General features: G+C 37.5%; 1 protein-coding gene and 1 non-coding gene across 5 annotated transcripts in view; one reads left to right on the top strand and one right to left on the bottom strand.

The window, feature by feature from the left end:
• ARHGAP32 (Rho GTPase activating protein 32) overlaps positions 1-26,601 on the top strand; it is a 308,498-nt gene that overhangs the window by 71,859 nt on the left and 210,038 nt on the right. For 2 of the 4 annotated variants that reach the window (XM_050755917.1, XM_050755916.1), the window contains exon 1: positions 14,451-15,893. The exons of the other annotated variants lie outside the window; for them this stretch is intronic. In XM_050755917.1, the coding sequence (XP_050611874.1) occupies positions 15,736-15,893 (158 nt within the window). In that variant the 5' untranslated portion in view covers positions 14,451-15,735. Of the gene's footprint in view, positions 1-14,450; positions 15,894-26,601 lie in introns of those variants that run through there. 4 annotated transcript variants of the gene reach the window in all.
• On the bottom strand, positions 4,950-5,058 carry LOC126936662 (U6 spliceosomal RNA). The gene has a single exon (XR_007719492.1). It is a non-coding gene; the product is annotated as a U6 spliceosomal RNA (small nuclear RNA).

The following is a 26,601-nucleotide window of genomic DNA, read 5'->3' as shown; positions in this document are numbered from 1 at the left end:
GAGAAATAGGAACACTTTTACACTGTTGGTGGGAATACATTTAGTTCAACCATTGTGGAAGACAGTGTGACAATACCTCAAGGATCTAGAACCAGAAATACCATTTGACCCAGCAATCCCATTATTGGGTATATACCCAAAGGATTATAAATCACATGCACAGGTATGTTTATTGCAACACTGTTCACAATAGCAAAGACTTGGAACCATCCTAAATGCCCATGAATGAGAGACTGGATAAAGAAAATGTGGCACATATACACCGTGGAATACTATGCAGCCATAAAAAAGGATGAGTTCATGTCCTTTGCAGGGACATGGATAATGCTGGAAACCATCATTCTCAGCAAACCTAGCATAGGAACAGAAAACCAAACACCACATGTTCTCACTCATAAGTGGGAGTTGAACAGTGAGAACACATGGACATAGGGAGGGGAACATCACACACTGGGGCCTGTCCGGGGGTAATGGGCTATGGGAGGGATAGCATTAGGAGAAATACCTAATGTAGATGACAGGTTGATGGGCGCAGTAAACCACCATGGCATGTGTATACCTGTGTAACAAACCTACACGTTCTGCACATGTACCCCAGAACTTAAGGTGTATTCACACACACACACACACACACAAAAAGAATGAATGACTTACAGGAAATATAAGAGCTAGAAGAATCCATAGAACAACACTACTGGGACATAATCAGCAAGATAAAGATTGTCAGAGAATATACTGAACCTGCATGTGTGGACTTTCTGATTCAAATGAATGAGCTATTTAAAAAAAGAAAAAAACAATGGCTGGGCGTGGCAGCCCTCTGCTATAATCCTAGCAGATTGGGAGACCCAGGCAAGGAGGATCCCTTGAGACCAGGAGTTTGAGACCAGCCTGGTCAACATAGCAAGACTTTATTTTTACAAAAAATTTAAAAATTAGCCAGGCGTGGTGGCACATGCCTGTAGTCCTAGCTACTCGGTAGGCTGAGGCAAAAGGATCACTTAAGCCTACGAGGTTGATGCTGCAGTGAGTTACTATCATGTCACTGCACTCCAGCCTGGGTGACAGAGTGAGACCATATTTCAGTAAATAATTAAAAAAAAGGTTCAAGGCAGTTGGAAAAGTTTACCTTGAGTGGGTATTTGTGGTAATTGAGTGATTAGTGGATTCCTAAGTTAAGATAATATTTTTATTTAAAAATACTATATTTTAGAGATACATGCTGAATTATTTATGGATGAAATGATATCATATCTAGGATTTACATATAATCCAGTCAAATGGGGGTGGGGAGATGAGCCATTGTTAATTGTTAAAGCTGAGTAATAGATACCTATTGGTCCATTTATTCCATTATCTATACTTTTGTATATGGTTGAAATTTTCCATAATAAAAAAGTTAAAATATTTAAATTAAATAGTATTTGAGTACATACTAAGTGTTTAGGAGTGTGGTAATTGCTTTGAAGGATAGCATCATAGTATCTAACATATATCAGGAAAAACCAAAGTAGTAAGTTAAATAAATGAGAATTTTGTTTCCTTTTGCAGAAGAGTTAAACATTTTAGTAGATCCAAACCTAGATTCACCAAGTACTTTTATTTTATTATTATATTATACCTTCCATTTTTTTGAACATCTACTATACAGGACTGGATACTGTTTCATCGAATTACTTCAACAGTATGACTGGGTATGATGATTCGGTTCAGAAGAGGAAATTGATCTTCAGAGATTTTCAGTAAATTGTGCAAGTTCACTTAGGTAATAAGTGGCACAGAAGGAATTTGAATTGTCTAAGCCCAAATTTCTTAAATTTAAAAATCCAACATTATTTCTAAATGGAAACCCAAGGATAATACTGTTGTTTCCAATTGCTGTGTATCTTGTAACTTGAATAATACCTGTAATAGTGAAACAGTAACTTAATGAATTGCTTATCAGTAAGCAACATTAGAACAGTGATGTAACTTGAAAATTCTCAGTTGACACTTAAAAACAGCCTTATTTTTCAAGTAATGTTTGAGACATCAGAAAATGTACTTTGTATTCATTGTTTATTTTGAAAATATAACATAAAAAGCTCCAGAGATGATAATATTGATGTCTGATTGTAGCAAACAAAATCAGAAGAAATAGATGTTAAATTCCTAATTTATGCATCATTCAAATTTAAACATAAATCTGTGTATCTTTTAACGAGCTACTTCCCTATTATATTTTATTCTTCAAAGGTTCACTTTATTTTTGCAGTGGATAAAACTTACCAGAACAGATTTCAATAACAAAAGATAATGGGAAAAATGCTTCTCTGTTTCCAGAAATAAATGAGCAGGCAGGAACTTGATTCTCCTTCCTAGGAAAATAAAATTGAAGAATTACTGATACCAGAATAGTAGTACACTTACTTTAAATCAAAATAAGATACCTCAAATTAATGTTTAGAAGTATAACATTTAGCTTCTGTTACTTGAGGATAGGATATTTGTGATTTGAGAAAAATGCCTGTAATTTTGTAAGTAGTTGAATGGTCTCTAGTACTTTAAGTAACTAGTCATTGTTGAGTCCCATTTTTACTCTAACACTTTCTGAGAAATAGCAGACGAGCAGGCAGAAGATAAGTAGCCAGTTGCTAAAATTACTTCAGTCTCAAACCAACTTCAAAGCAGAGTGAACTGTGCAGGTAAGGATACCAGTAAGTAAACGGCAGATTGAAAACATTGGATTTATTTATATTTCTTCAAGTAGTTTTGTGGGAGAAACTCTACTGAATTCATGGAATACCTTGAGCTTTTCAAGCCTGAAAAGTTAGTACAACCTTTTTTTTTTTCTTTTCATTTTGCATAGCCTTACCCCTATTGATTTCATCCTGGTCTCTTCCTGACCTCTCCCCAGACTTTTCACTGAGGGGGAGTCTGCTTAGACCATTTGCTTTCTCCCCTGATTGTTCATTGAATTTACATTTAGAATTTTTATTTGCAGTATCATTAACATTAGGAGGAGGTCCACTAACAGTGGTGACCAGGAGTATGGTTATGTATAGTTTTTATATGTATACAGTTTATATGTATGGTAAGACCACAATTTTCTAAGGTCCTAAAATATGTAAAAATAATATAGTGGATGCCTTCTGTATCTCAGTGACTATAGCATATTTAATTAAAATTTTAACTCAGGAAATATTATTTCCTTTAATCCAACATTATATATAATTATAATTTATAAATTATAAATATATAGTACATATATACATAAGTATATATGTAATTTTATATATGTAATTATATATGCAATTATACATATATAATTTTTTTTTTTTTTTTTTTTTTTTTTTTGAGACAGAGTCTCGCTCTGTCACCCAGGCTGGAGTGCAGTGGCCGGATCTCAGCTCACTGCAAGCTCTGCCTCCCGGGTTCACGCCATTCTCCTGCCTCAGCCTCCCGAGTAGCTGGGACTACAGGCGCCCGCCACCTCGCCCGGCTAGTTTTTTGTATTTTTTAGTAGAGACGGGGTTTCACCGTGTTAGCCAGGATGGTCTCGATCTCCCGACCTCGTGATCCGCCCGTCTCGGCCTCCCAAAGTGCTGGGATTACAGGCTTGAGCCACCGCGCCCGGCCACATATATAATTTTTTTTTAGATGGTAGTCTCACTCTGTCGACCAGGCTGGTGTGTAGTGGCACAATCACAGCTCACTACAACCTAGAACTCCTGGGCTCAAAGAAGCCTCTCACCTCAGCCTCCTGAGTAGCTGAGATTACAGGTGTGCACCACCATGCCCAGCTTTTCTTTCTTTCTTTCTTTCTTTCTTTCTTTCTTTCTTTCTTTCTTTCTTTCTTTCTTTCTGTCTTTCTGTCTTTCTGTCTTTCTGTCTTTCTGTCTTTCTGTCTTTCTGTCTTTCTGTCTTTCTGTCTTTCTGTCTTTCTGTCTTTCTTTCTTTCTTTCTTTCTTTTTCTTTCTTTCTTTCTTTCTTTCTTTTTCTTTTTCTTTCTTTCTTTCTCTCTCTCTCTCTTTCTTTCTCTTTCTTTTCTCTCCCTCCCTCCCTCCTTCCTTCCTTTTCTTCCTTCCTTCCTTTCCTTTCCTTCTTTCTTTCTCTCTTTCTCTTTCTTTCTTTCTTTCTTTCTTTCTTTCTTTCTTTCTTTCTTTCTTTCTTTCTTTCTTTCTTTCTTTCTTTCTCTCTCTCTCTCTCTCTCTCTCTCTCTCGCTTGCTTGCTTGCTTTCTTTCTTTCTCTCTCTCTCTCTTCTTTCTCTCTTTCTTTTTTTTTCTTTCTTTCTTTCTTTTCTTTCTTCCTTTCTTCTTTCAACAGGGCCTTTTTCAACCTGGTCTTAAAATCCTGGCCTTAAGGGATCCTCCCGCCTCAGCCTCTCAAAGTGCTCAATTGCAGGGTAAGCCACAACACCTGGCTCAACATTGTTTCAGAATTCTCAATCTTCATTATTTTTACAAGAGCTTTTACTAAATCAGTTGTGACATAGTCACTAATTTTCAACACTATACTTTTACCTTAATTAACTCTAGCCCATTTTTTTCTTTCAGTTCTACAGATTCCTTTTCAGATAGAGATACGTTTTTAATATCCAATGTTCATTTAAAAAGATGACTAATTCTGATAAGTTTTATTCATGTATTACTTTACTGGTTGTTTTTTGTTTTTGTTTACTACATGTACATGTTGTATAAGTTGCTAGAAAAATTATCACTTGCCTCAGATTTTATTTAACCAACATATGTAATAGTTTTGATTTACTTTATCTGTAGATTGGAGGCAAAAACGAGTAGTCACTTAGACTGATAAGATGGTTGCTTAGCCAGTGAGAGGGATTTCCTGAGATCACTAGATTCGAATGTATCTGATAAAGCAAGTGTTTTTGTTATTCGTTGAGTCTGCCAGTGGAATTCTGAAGTTGATACAACTTGCTTGTTCTGTGTGCCCATAGCTAGGTAGATGTATAAATTGTTCTCTCTAGCCTCTGACTACTTTAATTTCATCCTTGCACAGGGGCCACGCTAATCTCTGTATCGTTCTAATTTTAGTATATGTGCTGCTGAAGCAAGCACTACTTGGATTTCATTCAGTAGAATCTGCTATGCTGGTAGCCTGTTTTTTTCTTTGTTGTTGTTGTTGTTGTTATTTACCCCTCCTTGCACAAGAGCACCTTGAGCTCTTTAGTGTTAGAACAGAGTATTTCTGAGTTGGATTTGTGACCTTTTTGACAAAGGAAGCAATGAGACAAAGTGATGTGGCTTATGAATTCAACAGTAAATATTGGGTTGGTGCAAACCTTGTACTTGTAGATATTGTGGGTATTATATCTCTTTATTAATGTGGTTTAAATACCATTGATTTTGGTTCTTCATAGGTTAGGATGGGAAACATTTAGAAGAGAATTGACTTAATATGTGATATATAAATTTATTTAATGATTCTGAGATCTTGATATGAAAAGAATCTTTAATTTTTCTCATTTATATCACATACATGATTTTATTTTTTGCCTTTGCTTTTTTCATATTCTCTTTAATTTTGATTTATCTTGGTCAGTATAAGAATATTGCCTTCTTTATGCACATTGCCTTCATTTATTTTTGAACATATATTTCCTATTCCTGGTACCTAGATTTTTCAGTTGTTCAATCCTGTGTATTTATTCAGTAAACATTTTCATTGACTTCTGTGGTATATAGGGTAGGAAAAACAGCATCCACCTACTCAAGAGAAGAAACTGTAGAGTGGATCTTTTAATTCATGCTGTTAACTTCTTTAAAACTAAAAAGTTAAAGTGAATACATTTTTATGTTAGAAAGTTAAAAGTATGTAAATAAGTTTAAAGAAGGAAGTAAAAATCATCTGCAGTATCTTTGTTATTTAGTTTTCCAGACTTTCTTCTTTGCATGTGTGTATTAAAAATACTATTTTTATTACCAGTATATATATGTGTGTGTGTATATGTACATGTATATGTATGTGTGTGTACACACACACATACACACACACACACACACACACACATATATATTAAAAAAGAGAGAGACACAGACAGACAGACAGACAGAGATAGGCTCTTGCCCTGTTGCCCAGGCTGGAGTGCAGCGGCGTGATTGTAGCTCACTGTAGCCTCAAACTCCTGTGCTCAGGCGATCCTCCCACTTCAGCTTCCTGAGTAGCTGAGTCTACAGATGTGCATCACAATGCTTGGCTAATTTTTAAATTTTTTTATAGAGATGGAATCTCGCTCTGTTGCCATAGTTGGTTTTCAACTCCTGGCCTCAAGGGATCTTCCTGCCTTGACCTCCCAAAGTAGTGGAATTACAGGTGTGAGCCACTGCACTTGGCTGTGTTTTTGTTTTTTTGTTTTCATTTAACCGCTACATGTAAATGTTGTATTTTAGTGGCTGTTTACTTAGAAAAATCATCACTGGCTTCAGGTTTTATTTAATAATTATATACAGTAGTTTTGATTTATCTGTAGATATAAATAGTAGAATCACACTCTGTAGGGTTTTCTGATTTTTTTTTTGGTTACAGATATCAGGCTCTAGGGCAGTGGTTAAAAATTGTCTGGAGGGCTCTAGTTAGGTATACTGTTATAGTATTTTTCTACAATATTTACATGAGATGATGATTATAGAATGTATAATAATGAAAGGTCAGTGATCCAGTGAAAGCATAGGCTGAGATTATATATTTGTTGAAAGCAGTTTTCTACATTAATAAACATTACATACTTTTCAAACTTGAATAGCAGAAAGTATACTTATAATCTTTGCTTATTACAGTGAAAGATACAGGACTCAAAAACAGAAGACCATGTCAGTTGAATTTTGAGAGTTCTCATTCATACAGTTACGAAATTTCCACTTACTGTCACTTATTAAGAGCACTGGAAATGACATGTTGAATTGTCTTTTGATCTGATTTTATATGTACTTACTTTGTAATCCTTGTATTAATGTGATGAAAGAAGAATATGAATTTCTGTTGTAATTGTTAATTTGCCATACTTCACATTCATGGAAGGAATTCAGATAATTAGAAAATAACTTAATGGCTTAATAGGGACTTCTTATTTTTTAGATTAATACTCTCTTTTTAAGAATAATAAAAATTACAGAATGATTATGTTTTATAAAAGCCAGAGATCAAAGATTTTTTTTCAATTTTTCTGTAATCACGGTAATGAAAACATTTTATGATTCAGGGACAATAATGATGACAATGACTATAGTTTATTGAGGACTTTGTACTGTGTACTACTATAGTTTCATTATATGCATTGTTTCTATTTTATACATTAACATCATAAGGGTATTTTTTTTTCTGTTTTAGAGATTACCAGACTGAGACTCAATTTAAGTTGCTTGTTGTATTGGTCCATTTTTATGCTGCTGATAAACACATACCTGAGATTGGGTAATTTATAAAGAAAAAGAGGTTTAATGAACTCACAGTTCCATGCGGCTGGGGAGGCCTCACAATCTTGGTGGAAGATGAAAGGCATGTCTTATGTGGCAGCAGACAAGAGAAAGAATGAGAACCAAATGAAAGTGGTTTCCCCTTGTAAAACCATGAGATCTTTTGAGACTTATTTACTACCATGAGAAAAGTATGGGGGAAATCACGCCCATGATTCAGTTATCACCCACTGGGTTCCTCCCACAACACATGGGAATTATGGGAGTTACAATACAAGATGAGATTTGGGTGGGACACAGCCAAACCATATAATTCTGCCCCTGGCCCCTCCCAAATCTCGTGTCCTTACATTTCACACCAGTCACGCCTTCCCAACAGTCCCCCAATGTCTTAACTCATTTCATCATTAATTCAGAAGTCCACAGTCCAAAGTCTCATTTGAGATGAGGCAAGTCCCTTCTGCCTATGAGCCTGTAAAATCAAAAGAAAGTTAGTTAACCTCCTGGATAGCTGTTCCAAATAGGAGAAATTGGCCAAAATAAAAGGGCTACAGGCCCCATGTAAGTCCAAAATCCAGTGGGGCAGTCAAATTTTAAAGCTCCAAAATGATCTGCTTTGACACTGTGTCTCACACCTAGGTCACACTGATGCAAGAGGTCGGTTCCCATGGTCTTGGGCAGCTCTGCCCCTGTAGCTTTGCAGGGTGTACAACCTGCCTCCTGGCTGCTTTCACAGGCTGGCATTGAGTGTCTGAAGCTTTTCCAGGCTCACAGTGCAAGCAATTGGTGGATCTACCATTCTGGGGTCTGGAGGACAGTGGTCCTTTTCTCACAGCTCCTCTAGGCAGTGCCCCAGTGGGGGCTGTGCATGGGGTCTTCAACCCCGTATTTCCCTTCTGCACTGCTGTAGCAGAGGTTCTTCAGGAGGGCCCCGCCCCTGCAGCAAATTTCTGCCTGGACATCTAGGTGTTTTCATACCTAGGTATGAAATCTAGGTAGAGGTTCCCAAACCTCAGTTCTTAACTTTTGTGCACCTGCAGGCTCAACACCATATGGAAGCAGGCAAGGCTTGGGGCTTGCACCCTCTGAAGCCATGGCCCAAGCTGTATCTTGGCCCCTTTTTGCCACGGCTGGAGCAGCTGGGACACAGGGCACTAAGTCCCTAGGCTGCACACAGCAGGGGGGTCTCTGGGCCTGGCCCATGAAACCATTTTCCCTCCTAGGCCTCTGGGCCTGTGATGGGAAGGACTGCCACAAAGATCTCTGACATGTCCTGGAGACATTTTCCCCATTGTCTTGGCGATTAACATTAGGCTTCTTGTTACTTATGCAAGTTTCTGCAGCTGGCTTGACTTCTCCTCGGAAGATGGGTTTTTCTTTTCTATTGCATGGTCAGGCTGCTAATTTTCTGAACTTTTATTCTCCGTTTCCCTTATAAAACTGAATGCTTTTAACAGCAACCCAGTCACATCTTGAATGCTTTGCTACTTAGAAATTTCTTCTGCCAGATACCCTAAATCATCTCCGTCAACTTCAAAGTTCTGCAAATCTCTAGGGCGGGGCAAAATGCCACCAGTCTCTGCTAAAATATAGCAAGGGTCACCTGTACTCTAGTTCCCAACAAGTTCCTCATCTCCATCTGAGACCACCTCAGCCTGGATTTCATTGTCCATGTCATTATTAGCATTTCGGTCAAAGCTATTCAACAAGTCTCTAGGAAGTTCCAAATTTTCCCACGTTTTTCTTCTGAGCCCTCCAAACTGTTCCAGCCTCTGCCTGTTAACCAGTTCCATAGTTGCTTCCGCATTTTCAGGTATCTTTACAGCAGTGCCCCACACTACTGGTACCAATTTACTGTATTAGTCTGTTTTCATACTGCTGATAAAGACATACATGAAACTGGGTAATTTATAAAGGAAAGAGGTTTAATTGACTCACGGTTCCACGTGCATGGGGAGTCCTCACAATTACAGCAGAAGATGAAGGAAGACCAAAGGGACATCTTACATGGCAGCCAGCAAAGAGAGCATAAGAACCAAGCGACAGGGGTGCCCCTTATAAAACCATTGGATTTCGTTAGACTTATTCACTAGCATGAGAACAGTATAAGAGAAACCACCCCCATGATTCAGTGTCTTCTATCAGGTCCTTCCCACAACACATGTGAATTATGGGAGCTACAATTCAAAATGAAATTTGGGTGGGGACACAGCCAAACCTTATCACTTGTCTAAGACCACACTATTTGTAAATAACAGTTGATATTTGAGTCTAAGCTTGTTTGACTTCAAAATACAGTACCTCCATTTCTGTTTTTTCTGGTTTTATAAGAACAGCTTTTTGAAAGTGATTTTTATTCATATACCTTGCAGTGGCGATGATGTATTTTTAAGATAGCCATTTTAACTTTTTTATAGAAATATCATTTAGCTTTTTTGAACAGTTCAAAGTTAGATCTCCCTTTGAATACATGTGTTTAATGAAGCTAAATCTACTCTAACATGAAATGTTCAATTTTCTATTCAAGTAGACCTTTTCTGTTATGTTTAAAGTTACCTGTAGAGAGTCATGTTAAATTACTTGGATTCTTTGTTTTTGATGTTTTAATGAAATAAAATTGCCGTGGTATGTATAAGACTTGTTTCCCCTTTAGATACAGTTGTGAATTAAAGCAAATCTCAATATATAGTGATACAGAATACATCAGCATTCCATAATAAAGAAGGAAACAGTTTTTTCAAAGTTAATTATTTCAGTGGAGGAAACACCTACAAAAATGATTGTTACAAAAAATCTAAATTTTGAATGAATGCATAGATAGTATAAAAATGAATAATGGGCCGGGCGCGGTGGCTCAAGCCTGTAATCCCAGCACTTTGGGAGGCCGAGACGGGCGGATCACGAGGTCAGGAGATCGAGACCATCCTGGCTAACAAGGTGAAACCCCATCTCAACTAAAAAATACAAAAAATAACTAGCCGGGCGAGGTGGCGGGTGCCTGTAGTCCCAGCTACTCAGGAGGCTGAGGCAGGAGAATGGCGTAAACCCGGGAGGCGGAGCTTGCAGTGAGCTGAGATCCGGCCACTGCATCCCAGCCTGGGCGACAGAGCGAGACTCCCTCTCAAAAAAAAAAAAAAAAAAAAAAAAAAGAATAATGATGAATGACATTTTTACATTATGTATATTGTGCTTCATACGTTTGGAGGAAAATCTTCAGTCATTAGAAATATTTTAGAAGGATGCTTGCTTAATTTTTCTTTCTGATACAATTATATGATATATACATATAAATTACACAGAACACACATATTCACATTTAGAATACAAAATTTGCTGATAAATTTTATATGTGTATTTAGATTCATATTCATGAAGCAGTCTGTGGACAAAGCTTGGTGCCCAATTAAGGAGACATTATTGACCCTTTGGCTATGTGCCATGCATTGTATTGAACAGTTTTGAAAAAAACAGTTATAAGATTATGATGGGAGAACAGGAACAATGAAAGAGGCATCAAGATCTTGGTCCTACTGCTTTGCAGTTGTTTTGCTGTGTGATATCCTGTCCATACCCCTCCCCAATAGTGAACCCAAATGTATACTGCATTCGGCCATGTAGATACAGGTATTGGGTGTAGAATTAGATGTAGGTCAGCATTTCAGCAGTATCATGGCCCATCCCCCAAAGAAGAGAAAATAAAAAAACTATGAGATCAGAGACATCTAGGCTAATGAGTGGAATGTGGACCAAGATGCAAACCACATAGTCTTCCCACAGAAGTAACATTTCATATGGTGTAGTTAGGTTTGGATTTTTGAAAATTATTTGTATTTTTTTTGAGATGGAGTCTCACTCTGTCACCCAGGCTGAAGTGCAGTGACACATCTTGGCTCACTGCAACCTCTGCCTCCCAGGCTGAAGCAGTTCTCCTGCCTCCGCCTCCCAAGTAACTGGGATTACATGCATGCACCACCAAGCCTGGCTAATTTTTATATTTTTAGTACAGATGGGGTTTCACCGTGTTGGACAGGCTGGTCTCGAACTCCTGACCTCAGGTGATCTGCCTGCCTTAGTCTCTCAAGTGCTAGGATTACAAACGTGAGCCACTCATCCTGGCCTGAAAAGTATTTTAATGCAAGCTTATGAACTGGATAATTCTGGAGAAATTATTATGCTAAGCCTCGGTTTCTTCACCTGTGATATGATGACTCCTGCCTCATGAGGTGGTTGTGAGAATTAAATGGTTCGTTACGTTTGGGCCTTAATCTAATGCTTGGCACGTAGAATCAGTGCTCAGCATATGCAGTCATCGCTTGGTATTCATGGGGGAATCGTTTCCAGGACACCCTGTGGATACCAACATCTGTAGATGCTCAAGTCCCTTATATAAAAGGGATCACTTATAATAACTAACAATGTAAATGTTATGTAAATAGTTGCCATACAGTATTGTTTAGGGAATAATGACAAGAAAAAGCCTGTACATGTTCAATACAGATGCAATCATCCCTTTTTTTTCCCTGAATATTTTTGATTCAACCAAGAGGTTGAATTCATGGATGTGGAACCCATGCATACAGAACCTGTGGGCCAACTCTGTTTGCTGTGATTGTTACTACTTACCACTGCTACTGGGAAAGTAAGCACTTTTAACAATGTTTCTCTTCGAAAAAATTCATTCTGACTTGCAATGTTTGAATTGTTGCTGTAAGAATGCTTCTTTCTTTGCTGCGGTGGGATTAGGTATTTACCTTCCCCTCAGGTCCCCTACCTCTTGAAGGCAGAAGATGAGAACCAGCTAGTTCGAAACTACTGCTGGTGACTCCTTTGGTTTAGGTCAAAAACTTCAGCTCTATAAAAGCTTGTTGAGAAAGTGAAGGCTGATCAGGGTTTAAACAAATCAGGAAGAAAAGGAGTTAAAACCACCTTGTGTTCTTCAGCAGTATCTCATCCTCTCTCACACTCTAGTAGCCAGAGTGATGGACTCTGCTATGTTCCATCCCTGCCCCCGCTGCTAACCATCACCTGTTGATTCCGCTGAATTTTCATTTACTACTGGAGAAGGGAACAGAAAACAGAAACACATGTTGATTTTGAATTTAAAAACTTTTTTTTCTTTTTTTTTGAGATGGAGGTTCTCTTTTGTCATACAGGCTGGAGCGCAATGGTGTGATCTCGGCTCATGGCAACTTCCAGCCGAGGCGGGCAGATCACTTGAGGTCAGGAGTTTGTGACCACTGTGGCCAACGTGCTGAAACCTCTCCTCTCCTAAAAATAAAAAATTAGGCAGGTGTGGTGGCGGATGCCTGTAATCCCAGCTACTCGGGAGGCTGAGGCAGGAAAAACATTTTTAAAAAACTTCCGATGACAGAGTCAAAGCAGAATAAGCCTTGGAAGATGTATACATCAAACTGTCCTTCAGTGTCCTGTGTAAAAATGCCACTCACAGTTCACTTTTTCACTTTTGAAAGCCTCGAAGTGAGAGAAATCAACCATGATAATGAAAGAACAAAAGAATGATTAAAAGGAAAGATGAATAGGATTCATGAAAACACTTTGAGGCCGGGCACAGTAGCTCACACCTGTAATCCCAGCACTTTGGGAGGCGGAGGCAGGCAGATCATTTGAGGTCAGCAGTTCGAGAACAACCTGGCCAATGTGGTGAAATTTTTAGTCTCTACTAAAAATACAACAACAACAACAACAAAAATTAGCGGCTGTGGTGGCACATGCTTGTAATCCCAGCTACTTGGGAGGCTGAGGCGGGAGGATTGCCTGAACTGGGAGGTGGAGGTTGCAGTGAGCCGAGATTGTGCCACTGCATTCCAGCCTGGGTGCAGAACAAGACCCTGTTTCAACAAACCAACCAACAAACAAAACAAAACAAAACACCCGCCCCCCCCCCCCAAAAAAAAAAACACACTTTGAAGGAGCTGGAATTGTTTAGAAGAAAAATAACTAGATTCTTAATGAAATAGTATTTTAAAATCCAATTCTTTACTGAAGGTCATGAAAGATTCTATTTAAAATTAGTTAATATTTTGGTAAGGATTATATGTGCATGACATAGTGAAAAACTATTTTTTTTATTTTTATTTTTGAGACAAATTTCACTCTCGTGGCCCAGGCTGCAGTGTAATGGTGTGATCTTGGCTCACTGCGACCTCCACCTCGCAGGTTCAGGCGTGTCTGTCTTTTATTCCCCTTCTCCAGCTATCTGTTTTCCTCCTTGGAGACAACTACTGTTACTGGTACTGGTTCTCTTCTTCCATAGATAGTCTGCATTTGTTTCTCCTAATTCCTCATTTAAAACACAGACGGTAGCATAGCATACTGCACATACTGTCCTATACTTTTACCCCTTTCTTCTTTGCCTTAACAGTATTCCTTAGGCTTTGTTCCATATCATGACCTGTAGGGCTGCCTTGTTTTTTCATATACTCACTGTGTAGCATTCCATTCTCTGGGTATTCTGTAATTTGTCTAGTTTTCTGTTCCTCAGGAAGTTAGGTGGTCTTCGCTATTCTATTTTGCTACTATAATGTCTACCAGAATGAATGTTCCTGTTTGCCTCTTACTTCTGCTTGTCAAAGTAAAATAATTTCCTGAAAGAGAAATTGTTGGGCAAAAAAGATGTGCATTTTGAATTTTGGTAGGTTTTGCTAAATTGCCCTGAACACAGGTTGTACCAGTTTAAACTCCCACCAGCAGGCATGTTTCTTTTCCCGTGTCCTCTTTCAGTTTGTTAAAACTTCTTAAAAGCTTTGCCTATGTGATAGATTTTTAAAAAATCATCTTATTGTGTATTGTTTTACATTTCCAAGTGAAGTTAAATACTTTTAACATCTTCTAAGTTTATTTTATATTTATCTCTGAATATTTATGTCCTTTGCCTATTTATCTTTTGTGTTCTTGGGCCTTAGAAATTTGTAAGAACTTTTTAATATTTGAAATAAATAAACCCTTTGTGATATGTTTCAAATATTTTTTTCTCAACTTGTTTGCATTTTGACTTTGCTCATAATGTTGTTGCTGTTCTTGGTTTAAAAAATTTTATTTGAAAAGTTTTTAAAATTTATATATATATTTTTTGAGACAGAGTCTTGCTGTGTTGCCCAGGCTGGAGTGCAGTGGCATGATTATGGCTCACAACAGCTTTGAACTCCGAGGCCCAGGCGATCCTCCCACCTCAGCCTCCTGAGTAGCTGGGACTACAGGGTACACCACCACACTTGGCTGCTTTTTTAACCCCCATAGAGATGAGGTGTCGCTACGTTGCCCAGGCTGGTCTTGAACTCCTGAGCTCAAGCGATGCATCCATCTCAGCCTCTCAAAGTGTTGGGATTACAGGTGTGAGCCACTGTGCTTGGGTTTTTATTTTCAAACGTGAAAATTCAAGAAGACATCAGTGGATGTCTTTTTAATTTTTAAGTTAATCCGATACAATGGAAGGTGAGGGCTGTGCAGTTTGTTGCTGCTCAGTAAAGACAAATAGCCATGAATATCCAACAGGTCAATAGTTTCTGTCAACATGGCTCTTTTCTAAGTAACAGTTGTGTTGTTGACAGTCATGGATGCTATATTTCACTCATTTCCCAGCAAGTCATTTTATTGCCACCATGACTGTTTGCAGTTTAAATGTGTAAAAACTTTGCATGCTTTTTTTTTGAGGTTATTGTCAGCATCTTTGAACGTGTGACACTTAAACTTTTTCTTTCGAGGATTGTGGACAAGCCCAGCTTTTATGTCTCACTCTGGATACTTGAGCAGAGATGCATATGGCAGTCCTTACTGAGAGGAAGGAAAGATGGGTATAATATTGGAAGGCATGAACCTAGGCAGGTCCCTAGAGCATACTTATCTTCTCTACTTATTGTGAGCCTCCTTAACTGTGAGATCTATAACTGTGGTTCTCATGTGCTTGGCCCGTGGATGGTGTTGTTCTTTCTAGTTTTCTGTTTACCTTTCTGGAGTCTGAGATCAAAAAAAGGACACAAATAAAGCTTGCAATTTGAAAATACCTATTTTTAACTTACTAAGTGGAAACTTTGAGAAAAGTCATTATTACAGAATAATTAGTAAAAAATCACCTTCATTTGGATTCTGCTTTTGGTTATGTAGGTCACGCAGCCTAAGGCAGTGGGAGGGTCTAGGTGTCACCCAGTATGGCAGTCAGACGCAATGACTGTGCTGCCTGTGATTTCCTGTCTGTACCCTGACTGTAATTAAACCAGCACCAGTACCTGTCACTGGGGTACCAGCCACACGTCTGAGTATACATAAGTAGAGCTGAACAGCCTGAATATTGGTGCTTTTTATTCCATGCCTGGAGGTCTAGTTGTGTTTTTCTTTTTTAAATACAAGATGGAGACTGAAAGTGAGAGTAGCACTTCAGGGGATGGCAGTGTCTTCTGGTTGGAGTCTGAAGTTACAGTCCAGGTGACTGACTGTGAAGAGGAAGAAAGGGAAGAGAAGTTCAGGTAACTATGGAATTCACAGTTCCTTTGTCCTCTTCACTCCCTACCCCCACCCGCACCCCTTTTTCTTCTCTGCATTTCAGTCTCTTTTCCAATAAGACTTTCTGTTTTCTGGGGGAAGGTTTGGAGCTGAAGGGGGCAGGTTTTGAGTTGTATATAGCACTCCTCATTCCAGAACTTGCCCTGGACTTGTAAAATGCATTTTACATGGCTTGTTAGAACACCAGGAGGAGAAGGTGTTAGACAGGTTTTGTAGTAGCCTTTCAGGAATTTCAAGTAGAGACTCATAATGAACTACTACCCCTTCCTGTATCTGATTTGTATCAAATAGATTTGATCTGAATTTGTATCTAATAGATTTTTCTTCCTCTTTTTCTTGGAATGTGGTGTGTGTGTGTGTGTGTGTGTGTGTGTGCGCGTGCCTGCCTGCTTTGTTGGCCTTATGCATGGGTATAAAAAATTTTGATTAAGTACAGATTGGTTATTTTGTGACTTTGGTCCTTACCCTTGCCTCTGATCTTATATCTCACACCCCCTTTCCCCCAAATCTCTCTTGGATTTTGAATCTCTGGTAGTATTAATAACTTCATAATTGAAGTTTTTAGAGGATGCCTCCTGATGAAGCAACTCTCAGTTTAGTGTCAGTGGTGAAGAAAGATGTCTTAACCAGTTTGTGAGAACAGAACCAGTGTTTCATTCATTCTGTTGTACTGTTGCAAATTTTAAGGGACTTTATTCTGGCTTTTCTTTTTCATTCAGAGTTAGCAATTTAATACTTTTAGAGCATCACAAAATCTCTTGATGAAGTTTGAAGTTTGCACTGCATATCATCACTGCCACTCACGTGCAATTAAACATCTTTTGTAAGTTTACCTATGAGAACTCGGATAGGTGAATATACTATTTTCGTCAGATACTGTCTTTGTGTTTAATGCTGAAAAAGTTTCTCCTTTTCTCTAGTCAAAGGATTTCTTTATCCACAAATTTTATTTTTTAAAGTCTAGGTTAAATGATGGAAAGGATTGAATATTGGGAACTCTTGATAACCCTCACTAAATTTTTTACTCAGGGGTTCAAATAAATGAGAAGTATATTTTAAATTTTAAAAGAATAATTTTCAGAGTATAAAAATGAATTATTTTATTAGCATATGATTATTTTTTGTCTGAACTTTCTCATTTTCTCATAATTTTATTTAGCCTTTCAAATTTGAGTAAGTCCCTTCCCTTCCAAGGTATGCTAATTGTTAGTCACATCTTCTGCTTTTTAATATGGTTTGTGTCTTGCTAACAATGAGTAGGAATAAAGTATTTGTTTTGTTTGTAATAAAACTTTTTGACCTGGTGTTCAAATTGTGGAAGTTATTTGGGTATTTGTCAAAGGAAGAAACCACTTGGAACTTATTTCGTTGTTGTTTTTATAACAAATTTGGTACTGTAATCCTAGATTTACTTGTTAGTCAGTGGGCGTCTCTCTCGGATTTTCTTTTGACATTTAAAAGCAAATTTGTGTAAGACTGAGCTCTTCTTTTCCTTGGGAGTATGTGACAGCATTTTCATTCTGAGAAACTGAGCTAGTGATGTGTTGTTTAAGGAAACTGTGATACCATAGGGCATTTGTCTTCTGTTTATAGTTGTATTTCCTATCTGAATAGTACCATGGCTCTCCTCAATCAGTTACATCTTTGCAATTTGATCTTATTTTATTTACAAATGTAACAATGAGGTGTGGGCAAGGCCCAATTTCATGTAGTGTTTCTCACACATTCAGCAGTGGGGCATGAGGAAATGCGGCAGCAGGGTGGTGTCACAACCTCGTGGTGGCTTCCTGCGAGATGCCTTGCAGGAAAATGGATGTGTGGGTGTGGAAGGGGAAGGATCGGATAGAACTTGCAGCTGTAACCTTGGGAGGACCAAATAGTACACTCAGTGTGGTATGACCGTTGTTTTTGTAAAATTAATGTAATAATTTAAAAAATGTCTTAATGTGTTTTTGTAAAAATCTCTGCTAATACATGTGACACCAAGCTGTCGTATTGGTTACATTTCCATTCACATACACACACACAACTAATGAGATGAGGGCAAAAGGTTGTGCACTTTTCTTTTTCCCTGAATAGCTTCTAAACTACATTTTAAATGCACTCCTAAAAGCCTGCTCTTGTGTAAGTTGAGGCACCATGGCTAAGAGAGTAAAGTCACACCGCACCTAGAATGTAGGCCTCTGGTGCTTCCAGGTGCCATCTGCTTTAGGAGGAAGTACTCTCAGAGACAAGTTAATGTTTGTCCAGTAGCTTTTGAAATAGCATTTATTTTTGGACTCAGTTGGATGAAAGGATCCTTTTTATTACATTCTTGCACTATGGGAAGTTGCCAGGCTCCGTCATGGAGGTAGTTTAAACTTGTCTGCCATTGACTCGCAGATCTCTCATTTTCTGAATCTTACTTGTAGTGTGAAGCTAGTAATCGGTATTATTACCCACCTTGTCATTGTGGCAAAATAATTATTAGACTAGAATATTTAGTCCTTACAATAAAATAGTTCCTAGAGATCATTAGAAAAATCCATCCCTGGATAAGAAGGAGGAATATAAGACAGAAAACAAAAAGCATACATGTTTTAATTCTATCAAGAAAGAAAAACATTATTTAGAAATTGTTATATGTAATGTACTAGGCCATATATATGCCTAGTATATCATATCTACAGTATATCAGTAACTGCTTATCACTCCTATAAAGCAGGTATCATTTTTCCTATTTTCTCGATGAGGAATTTATGGCTCAGGGAGTCACATAGCCCACATTTGTCATGGTAGAGCAAAGTTTTGCGTGTGGTGGAGCGGAAATTTGAACCCAGGTGTAACTGACTTTGAAAGTGAAGACTAATGAAAGAGTTTCGGGGCTATCTGCTGGTAAATGCTGTTTTCTGCTAACTGATAACTTACAAGAGGCTACAGCTGATATCTCAGTTTTGAAATTCGTTTTTTTTTTGAGGAGGTTATGAGCACCAATGATATATACATTATGTGACCATCCTAAAAATGAAGTGATGAACCCAATAAAGTGACTTTAAAAAAATGTGACCTCAGCTGGGTGCGGTGGCTCACGCCTGTAATCCCAGCACTTAGGGAGGCCGAGAAGGGTGGATCACGAAGTCAGGAGATCAAGACCATCCTGGCCAATACAGTGAAACCCCATCTCTACTAAAAATATATTTAAAAAAATTAGCTGGGCGTAGTGGTGGGCGCCTGTAGTCCCAGCTACTCGGGAGGCTGGAGCAGGAGAATGGCGTGAACCCAGGAGGTGGAGTTTGCAGTGAGCCGAGATTGTGCCACTGCACTCCAGCCTGGGCGACTGAGCGAGACTGTCTCCAAAAAAAAAAGATAAAAAAAGATAAAAAAGTGACCTCTAATACACCTAGGAATCATGAAAGGTTCTAGTTGTTTGGCATTTGAAGGTAGAAATGTTTATCGTGTGGTTTTGTTTAGACTTCCCTAATACCACATTATGGGCTGATAGCCTGGCAAATATGACATATAATTTGAAGCAGCTACAGAGATGATATAGTGTATAATTGAACCATATTTTTGATCAGGATCTGTAGATGCCCAGATCGCTGATCTTCATGTGTATCTCCATTATTAAGGCAATTCATTTTAAGTGACAAGAAACCTCTGACTCTAGTTAAACTGGATTATTTGGTGAACATATTTTAATTTGGGGGGACAGTGCCTTCATTCATTTATAGCATTATGGAACTAATGATACTTCATGCACTTGATTGGTTGGTTGGTTGCATTATTCATCCTCTACCTCAGGAGTTCTCAACCCCTGGACCATGGACCAGTTATCTTATTTGGAAGGATGCCACAAATTAGAAGCTATTGAGACAGTCTAAGTAGGTAATAAGGGTCTTCACTGTGGTATTATACATCTTCTAGGCTCACAATAGCCTTGAACTCCCAGGCCCAGGCTATCAGATCGGATCTAGATGATTTCTTTTAATGGCTCATTTTCCCTGGAAGCCCGTCAAACAATTTCAAGATTTCCTGTTTTTATTACTATGCCTGTTCTTTTATCTTGTGCACAAATTCTTGATATCAGTTTTCCCAGCCAGTTTTAATGATCCCAGAAGTATAGAGAGGGAATATTAACAATTAATTGAGATTGGTCTTGGTGGCTCATAGCTGTAATCCTAGCACTTTGGGAGGCCGAGGCAGGCAGATCACCTGAGGTCAGGAGTTTGAGACCAGCCTGGCCAACATGGCGAAACCCTGTCTTTTACTAAAAATACGAAAATTATCCAGGTGTGGTGGTGGGTGTCTGTAATCCCAGCTATTTGGGAGGCTGAGGCAGGAGAATCGCTTGAACCTGGGAGGTAGAGGTTGCAGTGAGCCGAAATCATGCCACTGCATTCCAACCTGGGTGACAGAATGAGACTCCATCTCTAAAACAAACAAACAAACACACACAAAAAAACAAAACAGAAAAACCCAATTAACTGTATGTCCATACCAGTATCACACCTAGACCCATTTTATACTGTGTGGCTTTTCAAAGGCATCTCATCTTTTATAACCTGTTACTTATGATGTCAAAAAAGATGTATATTTTGCCCAAAAAGATATAACTTATATTGCTTTGTAACCTTGAAGAAACATCTAGGATTTACTTTAGCCTGTAAAATGTTATTTTAAAAAATTATTTTTAATTTTGGGGGGTTCCTAGTGGGTGTATATTTTTATGGGGTACATGAGATGTTTTGATACAGGCACACAGTGTGTAATGATCATATCATGGAAGATGGGGTAACCATCCCCTCATGATGGGGTATCCATCCCTGCAAGCATTTACTCTTTGTTTTATAAATAATCAAAGTTCTTTTTCAGTGTACAATTTTAGTTATTTTTCAATGTACAATTAAATTATTATTGACTATAGTCACCGTATTGTGCTATCAAATACTAGGCCTTATTCATTTACTCTAACTACTTTTTGGACCCATTAACTATCCCCACCAACCCCCCACTATGCCCCCACCACCCTTCCCAGCCTCTGGTAACCATCCTTCTACTCTCTGCATCCGTGAGTTCAATTGTTTTGATTTTTAGATCACACATATAAATGAGAACATGTGATGTTTGTCTTCCTGTGCCTGGCTTATTTCACTTAACATAATGACCTCTAGCTCCAACCATGTTGTTGCAAAGGACTAAATCTCATTATTTTTATGACTGAATAGTACTCCATTGGGTATAAGTACCACATTTTCTTTATCCATTCATCCGTTGATGGACGCTTAGGTTGCTTTCAGATCTTGGCTATTGTGAACAGTGCTGCAAGAAAATTGAGAGTGCAGATCCTCTTCAGTAGACTGGTTTCCTTTCTTTTGGGTATATGTCCAGCAGTGGGGTGGCTAGATCATATGGTAGCTCTAGTTTTAGTTTTTTTGAGGAACCTCCAAACTTTTCTTCATAGTAGTTGCCTAATTTACATTCCTATCAACAATGTGTGAGGATTCCCATTTCTTCACATTTTGCCGGCGTTTCTTATTGCCTTTCTTTTGGATATAAGCCATTTTAACTGGGGTGAGATGATATCTCATTGTAGTTTTGATTTGCATTTCTCTGATGATCAGTGATGTTGAGCACTTTTTCCTGTGCTTGTTTGCCATTTGTTGCTGTCTTTTGAGAAATGCCTGTTCAAATCTTTTGCCCATTTTTAAATTGGATTATTACATTTTTTTTCTGGTTATTTGGATTCCTTATATATTCTGGTTATTAATCCTTTCTACCATGGGTAGTTTGCAAATATTTTCTCCCTTGCTGTGGGTTGTCTCTTCACTTTGTTGATTGTTTTCTTTGCTGTGTAGAAGTTTCTAAAATACTCTTTTAACACTAAGTATAACATTCACCCAACATACTCTCATCAGTGAATTTAATAGTGATCAGCAGAGTCTGATGTGAACCTCCCTTAATCGCAGAAAATTTCAGGCAGTAATGGAGGCTAGCCATTAGGCTGTCTTCATAATCTGCGAAATGAATCTGTCTTAACCATGGGGCATGCCAGTACAAGGCTTTCTTGGTATTTTAGTAATTAAGCCCTTTGGGATGGAGTCCAAGATGGGCCTTTCTTGTATCTATCGGTATGAGTATTTGATGTTCACGAAAGGCCCTAGAGTACAGAAACTATATAAACCTGTATAAAAGTTCCTGGTTATTAGGTTGTTTAATTAAAGTTAAAAAGTTTAAACCCAAACTTAATTTTTCTAACTTTTGCATTTCACTTCGGCACTAAACTCCCTTAAATAGTCAGTGGGACTTTCAAAAATAAATGGGAATCCCTGAAACATTTAAAGCTCTATTTATAAATTAGTCAATTTTCTTTTTTTTTAAATTAAACATGTCAAGTGACTAGGTTAGCAAGGTAATAATCAGAGCAAGCAAAACCTTCCCAGATACTTAATTTTGGAAGTTTCACTATACTTTTCTTTACATTCATGATTAATTTCCCTTTCCATGTTCTCATAATCATACATGTATTTTCTGTATTTGAAAATAAAATAATTTCTTTCACCCAGGTTTTCTCTCTCTCTCTCTCTCGTTCTCTCTCTCTCTCTCTCTGGTTTTCTCTCTCTCTCTGTGTATGTGTGTTTGTGTTTTAAATCGTGGTTCTTTTTTCTCCTCTACTTCTCTTCCTCATAAAGTAAGATCTTTAGGAAACTTCAGCTTCCTCCTCTCAGTCTCATACTTCTGGATGAGACTTTTGAAACTCTTTTTCATCCATTCTGCCTCAGTTTAATGTTTTTTGTTTTTTCATTCAGATTTAATTATTTGTGTCATTGTTTAGTGTTTATGTTGCTTCTTCTCTGTATCACATTCTATCTTAATGTATCTGTTTTGAATCATTTGTATTTGCTTAATATCTTCAGTATTTTTGCTCAGTTAAGTTCTCTGGGTGATGTTCTCTGATTTCGTATATAAGTTTAAATACCAATCTGTTTTTTTCTTTTTCTTTGTAGGTAACATGTTCTTTTTGCCTGAATACTTGTTAAGAGTTTCTTTTTTATTGTTAGTTGTGTATATTTTGTTATCAGTTCTTTAGTTTGGAACTTAGTGAGTTGTTTGGAACTTAGTGACTTTCAGTCTACAGAGTCAAACCTTTGTGTTAGGGAAGAAATTTTGTTGTTTCCTATTATTATTGCCTTTGCCTCTATTAAGTCCCCTTAATCTTTTACGATATATTTTTTTTTACATTTTACTTTGTGAATTGAAGTTTTTTTTGTACTTGTTCTCTTAGCTCACTAATTTCATCTTCTTTTTTTAATTGTTCAAATTCAATTTGAGTAGAGAAATTATTTTTAAGGGTTCTTCACATATAGATGTAGAAACACAAGGTATTTGTATAATATTAGGTTATTTTCTTTCTTCTTGAGCTTTGGAGCTTTATTCATTCAGTGTACATGTTTTGTTTTATTCTGACTATTCAGAACCTATCTTTTAACTGCTAAGCAAAATATCTGCGCTTCTTTGCCCTTTCCCCTACTGTGTTTTCTTCAGTAGCCCTATGATGCATATGGCTCTGCCTTGCTTCTTTTAGGGGCGCACACCCATATTAGGAGCCCTCGTCCTTCTGGTCAGTTGTTAAATTTCTTTACAGGTTAATTTTCCAGTTTTTGTTAGTACCCTGGGGGCAAGCATCTCTCTTGTTGTGGAGAGGAGAGGGGTGGGGTATAGCCCTTGAACTTCTGTTTTTCTCTTTAGGTTAGTATGATCCCACTTACCTTTAAGTTTTTCAGTCTTTTTGTCTTTCAGAAGTATATCAAAGTCTGATCTCTGGCCTTCTGGTGCCATCCATACCATTCTGTTAAGGATTTATTTTTTCCTATTTAACTTAATGATTTTTGAGATACTTGGAGAGATTTGCTTCCTTACATATATGCAGTCTAGGACTGGAAGTCCACTGGGAAGTTTTTTTCATAGATTTTGAGGGGAAACTTCTCTGCAGGGAACATTCACTGAGGTAGAATCATGGTGCCTTTCATGCAATTTGGTGGGTCTTAGGAGTGTGAATGGCTGCTTCAGTGTCCTCTTCAGGATGGCGAGTGGGGTCTTTCAGGAAAAAATAGTTTTCCACATCTGGAATGACCAAGATATGGTCAAGCATTCCACTTTTCCTATCTGCAAAACAGGGCTTAAAATAGTGTATCAAACAATAACTAGTGAGAAGATAGAATGGAAGAAAAAGTGCCACTTTCAAGAGCAACAAGGAAGATAAGATACCAGAAATAAACTTAACAACGAACTCTAAAACCTACATGATAAAAATGTAAAACATCATTGAAGAACATAAAAGAAGTTTGGAACAGTTGAATAATATGCCTTGTTCATAACTGGAAATATACAGCACCATAAAGGTGTTAGTTTAAGTTAATTTATAAATTTAATGTGATGATAAGAATCCTTTTTAAAAAACTAAATTGATCTTGGCTAAATAATTTAACCAAGAAACTGTAGGTAAAAGAAAAAGAACAAGGGTAGTGGATATAGAGGACTTTTGCAACCAGATGTTGTAGTGTGAAGTCTTAGTCTCAGTAATTAAAACTCGTTGGTTGTGGGACATGAAGAGACGGTATTATGGGGTAGAATGGAAATCCTAGAAATATACCCACATTCGTAGGAACATTTAGGTATGGTAAAGATGACTTCTCAAAAGCCAATGGAGATAATATGTACTATTCAGTAAATAGTTTTGGAGAAACTGCATATTCACCTGTGGAAATAAAGAAAATAGGAATCCTACCTCATACCAAGGATGAATTAAAAATGATCAAAGATTTAAAGGTACTACATGAAAACATAAAAATTTTTAAAGGAAGGCTGGGTGCAGTGACTCATGCCTGTAATCCCAACATTTTGGGAGGCTAAAGTGGCAGGATCCCTTGAGAACAGGAGTTTGAAAACAGCCTGGTCAACATAGCAAGACCCTGTCACTACAAAAGAAAAATTAAAAACTTAGTCTGGCATGGTGGTACATGCCTGTAGTCCCAGGTATTCAGGAGACTGAAATGGGAGGGTCTCTTGAGCCCAGGAGTTTGAGGCTATAGTAAGCTATGATTACACCACTGCACTCCAGCCCTGGTGACAGAGTGAGACCCTGTCTCAAAACAAAACAAATCAAAAAAGTTAATAGAAAGCATAGAGAATTAAAACAATTTTTTTCTATAATAGGAAGGCATTTTTAATTATGATTTAAAGCAGTTAAAAAAAAAAAAAAGCCATGAAGGAAAGGGTTGAGAAATGAGGCTACATAAAATATAAAACATCTACATTACAAAAAACAAAATAAGCAAGGACAAATGACAACCTGGGAAAAATACTTGGAACTCATATTACAGATGAAGGATTAATCTTAATATACAAAGAACTAAAAATGGTTAAGAAAAAGTCCAACAACCCAATAGAAAAATGGGCTAATATATAAAAAGAATTTTTTTTACTGTTCAAAATTTGTTTTTCAGATAACTTGTACATATATAGAATGACATAGAAATGTATAAACTTATTGTAGCATTGTTTGTAATAGCAATAGATTGGAAATAATTTATTCAAGTATCCATCAGTAGGGGATTAGTTAAATAAATTATGGAATAGCTACACAGGGGAACATTATATAGTTGTAAAAACATCAAAGAAGTTCTATGAATTGATATGGAAAGTCTCCAGGAAAAGTTAGAGGAAAACAAGGTATACAACAATGTGTAAACCGACTAAGGAGCAGCATATTTACACGTTACTTTTATACTCTGTGTGGATGTATTTTTTTCATTCGTATGAATAATTTATGTATAAATATATACAGCTATAGTAATAAAGTTTGGAAGAATATATAGGAAATTGATTACCTGGGCAGGTAGAGAATTTAATGGGTTGGAATTGGGCAGATTGGAGACAGGGATGGAAATAATTTTTCTTTATATACCTTTTTGATTTGTGTATGATTCGGTTGTAATACCTATGAAGAATTATAGTATATAAGACATTTTGAGTGGGAAGTGACCAAAACTGAATTCCAACTGGCTTCAGCAAACCTCTGTTCCATCGTCACCACCAATATAACTGTCCCCATCAGTGTTAGAGAGTTAGTTTCTTTATTTTATAGGAATTCTGGGAATATTAGATTTATGTAAGTGATTATTAGTCCATATAGGCTAACCAGAACAGAGTTCCTGTATTTTAAGAGGCTTTGCAATCTAATTTATTAATATCCTCTGAAAGTAGGAAAATTTGTTGCACCCTATGATAGCAGATAATTGCTTTTATCAGTTCCAGGCACACACAACGCTGGTAGTCTCAGATTTATATCATCAGCCATGGGTAAAATGAGTAGAGAACACCAAACTGAGCACTTAGGACATGTCTGAAAGAGCTGTTCCCTCCAGTGGAATTGAGGCATATTTCTACACAGACAGACAAAAATTGACTACCAAACCAAATTCTCCATTGCTGACAGAGAGTAGATATCAAAATGGTCTGACCATAAAACAGACTTCCAGCCATTGTTGCCACCAGTGGATAGTAACTATTGCAGAACCGGAACCAAATTTGGCGAAGAACAAGAAATAAAAACAGATCGGAAGAGTAAAAAGAGAAAGACATGCTGCTTGGAATTTATTCCAGGGACCAAGAAAAGAGATGCCTGGGAGTGAA

This window comes from Macaca thibetana, chromosome 14 (genome assembly GCF_024542745.1).
Source record: "Macaca thibetana thibetana isolate TM-01 chromosome 14, ASM2454274v1, whole genome shotgun sequence".
Taxonomy (NCBI): Eukaryota; Metazoa; Chordata; class Mammalia; order Primates; family Cercopithecidae; genus Macaca; species Macaca thibetana.
Note: the sequence above shows the minus strand (reverse complement) of the source record. Positions and strands in the feature narration are given on the sequence as shown.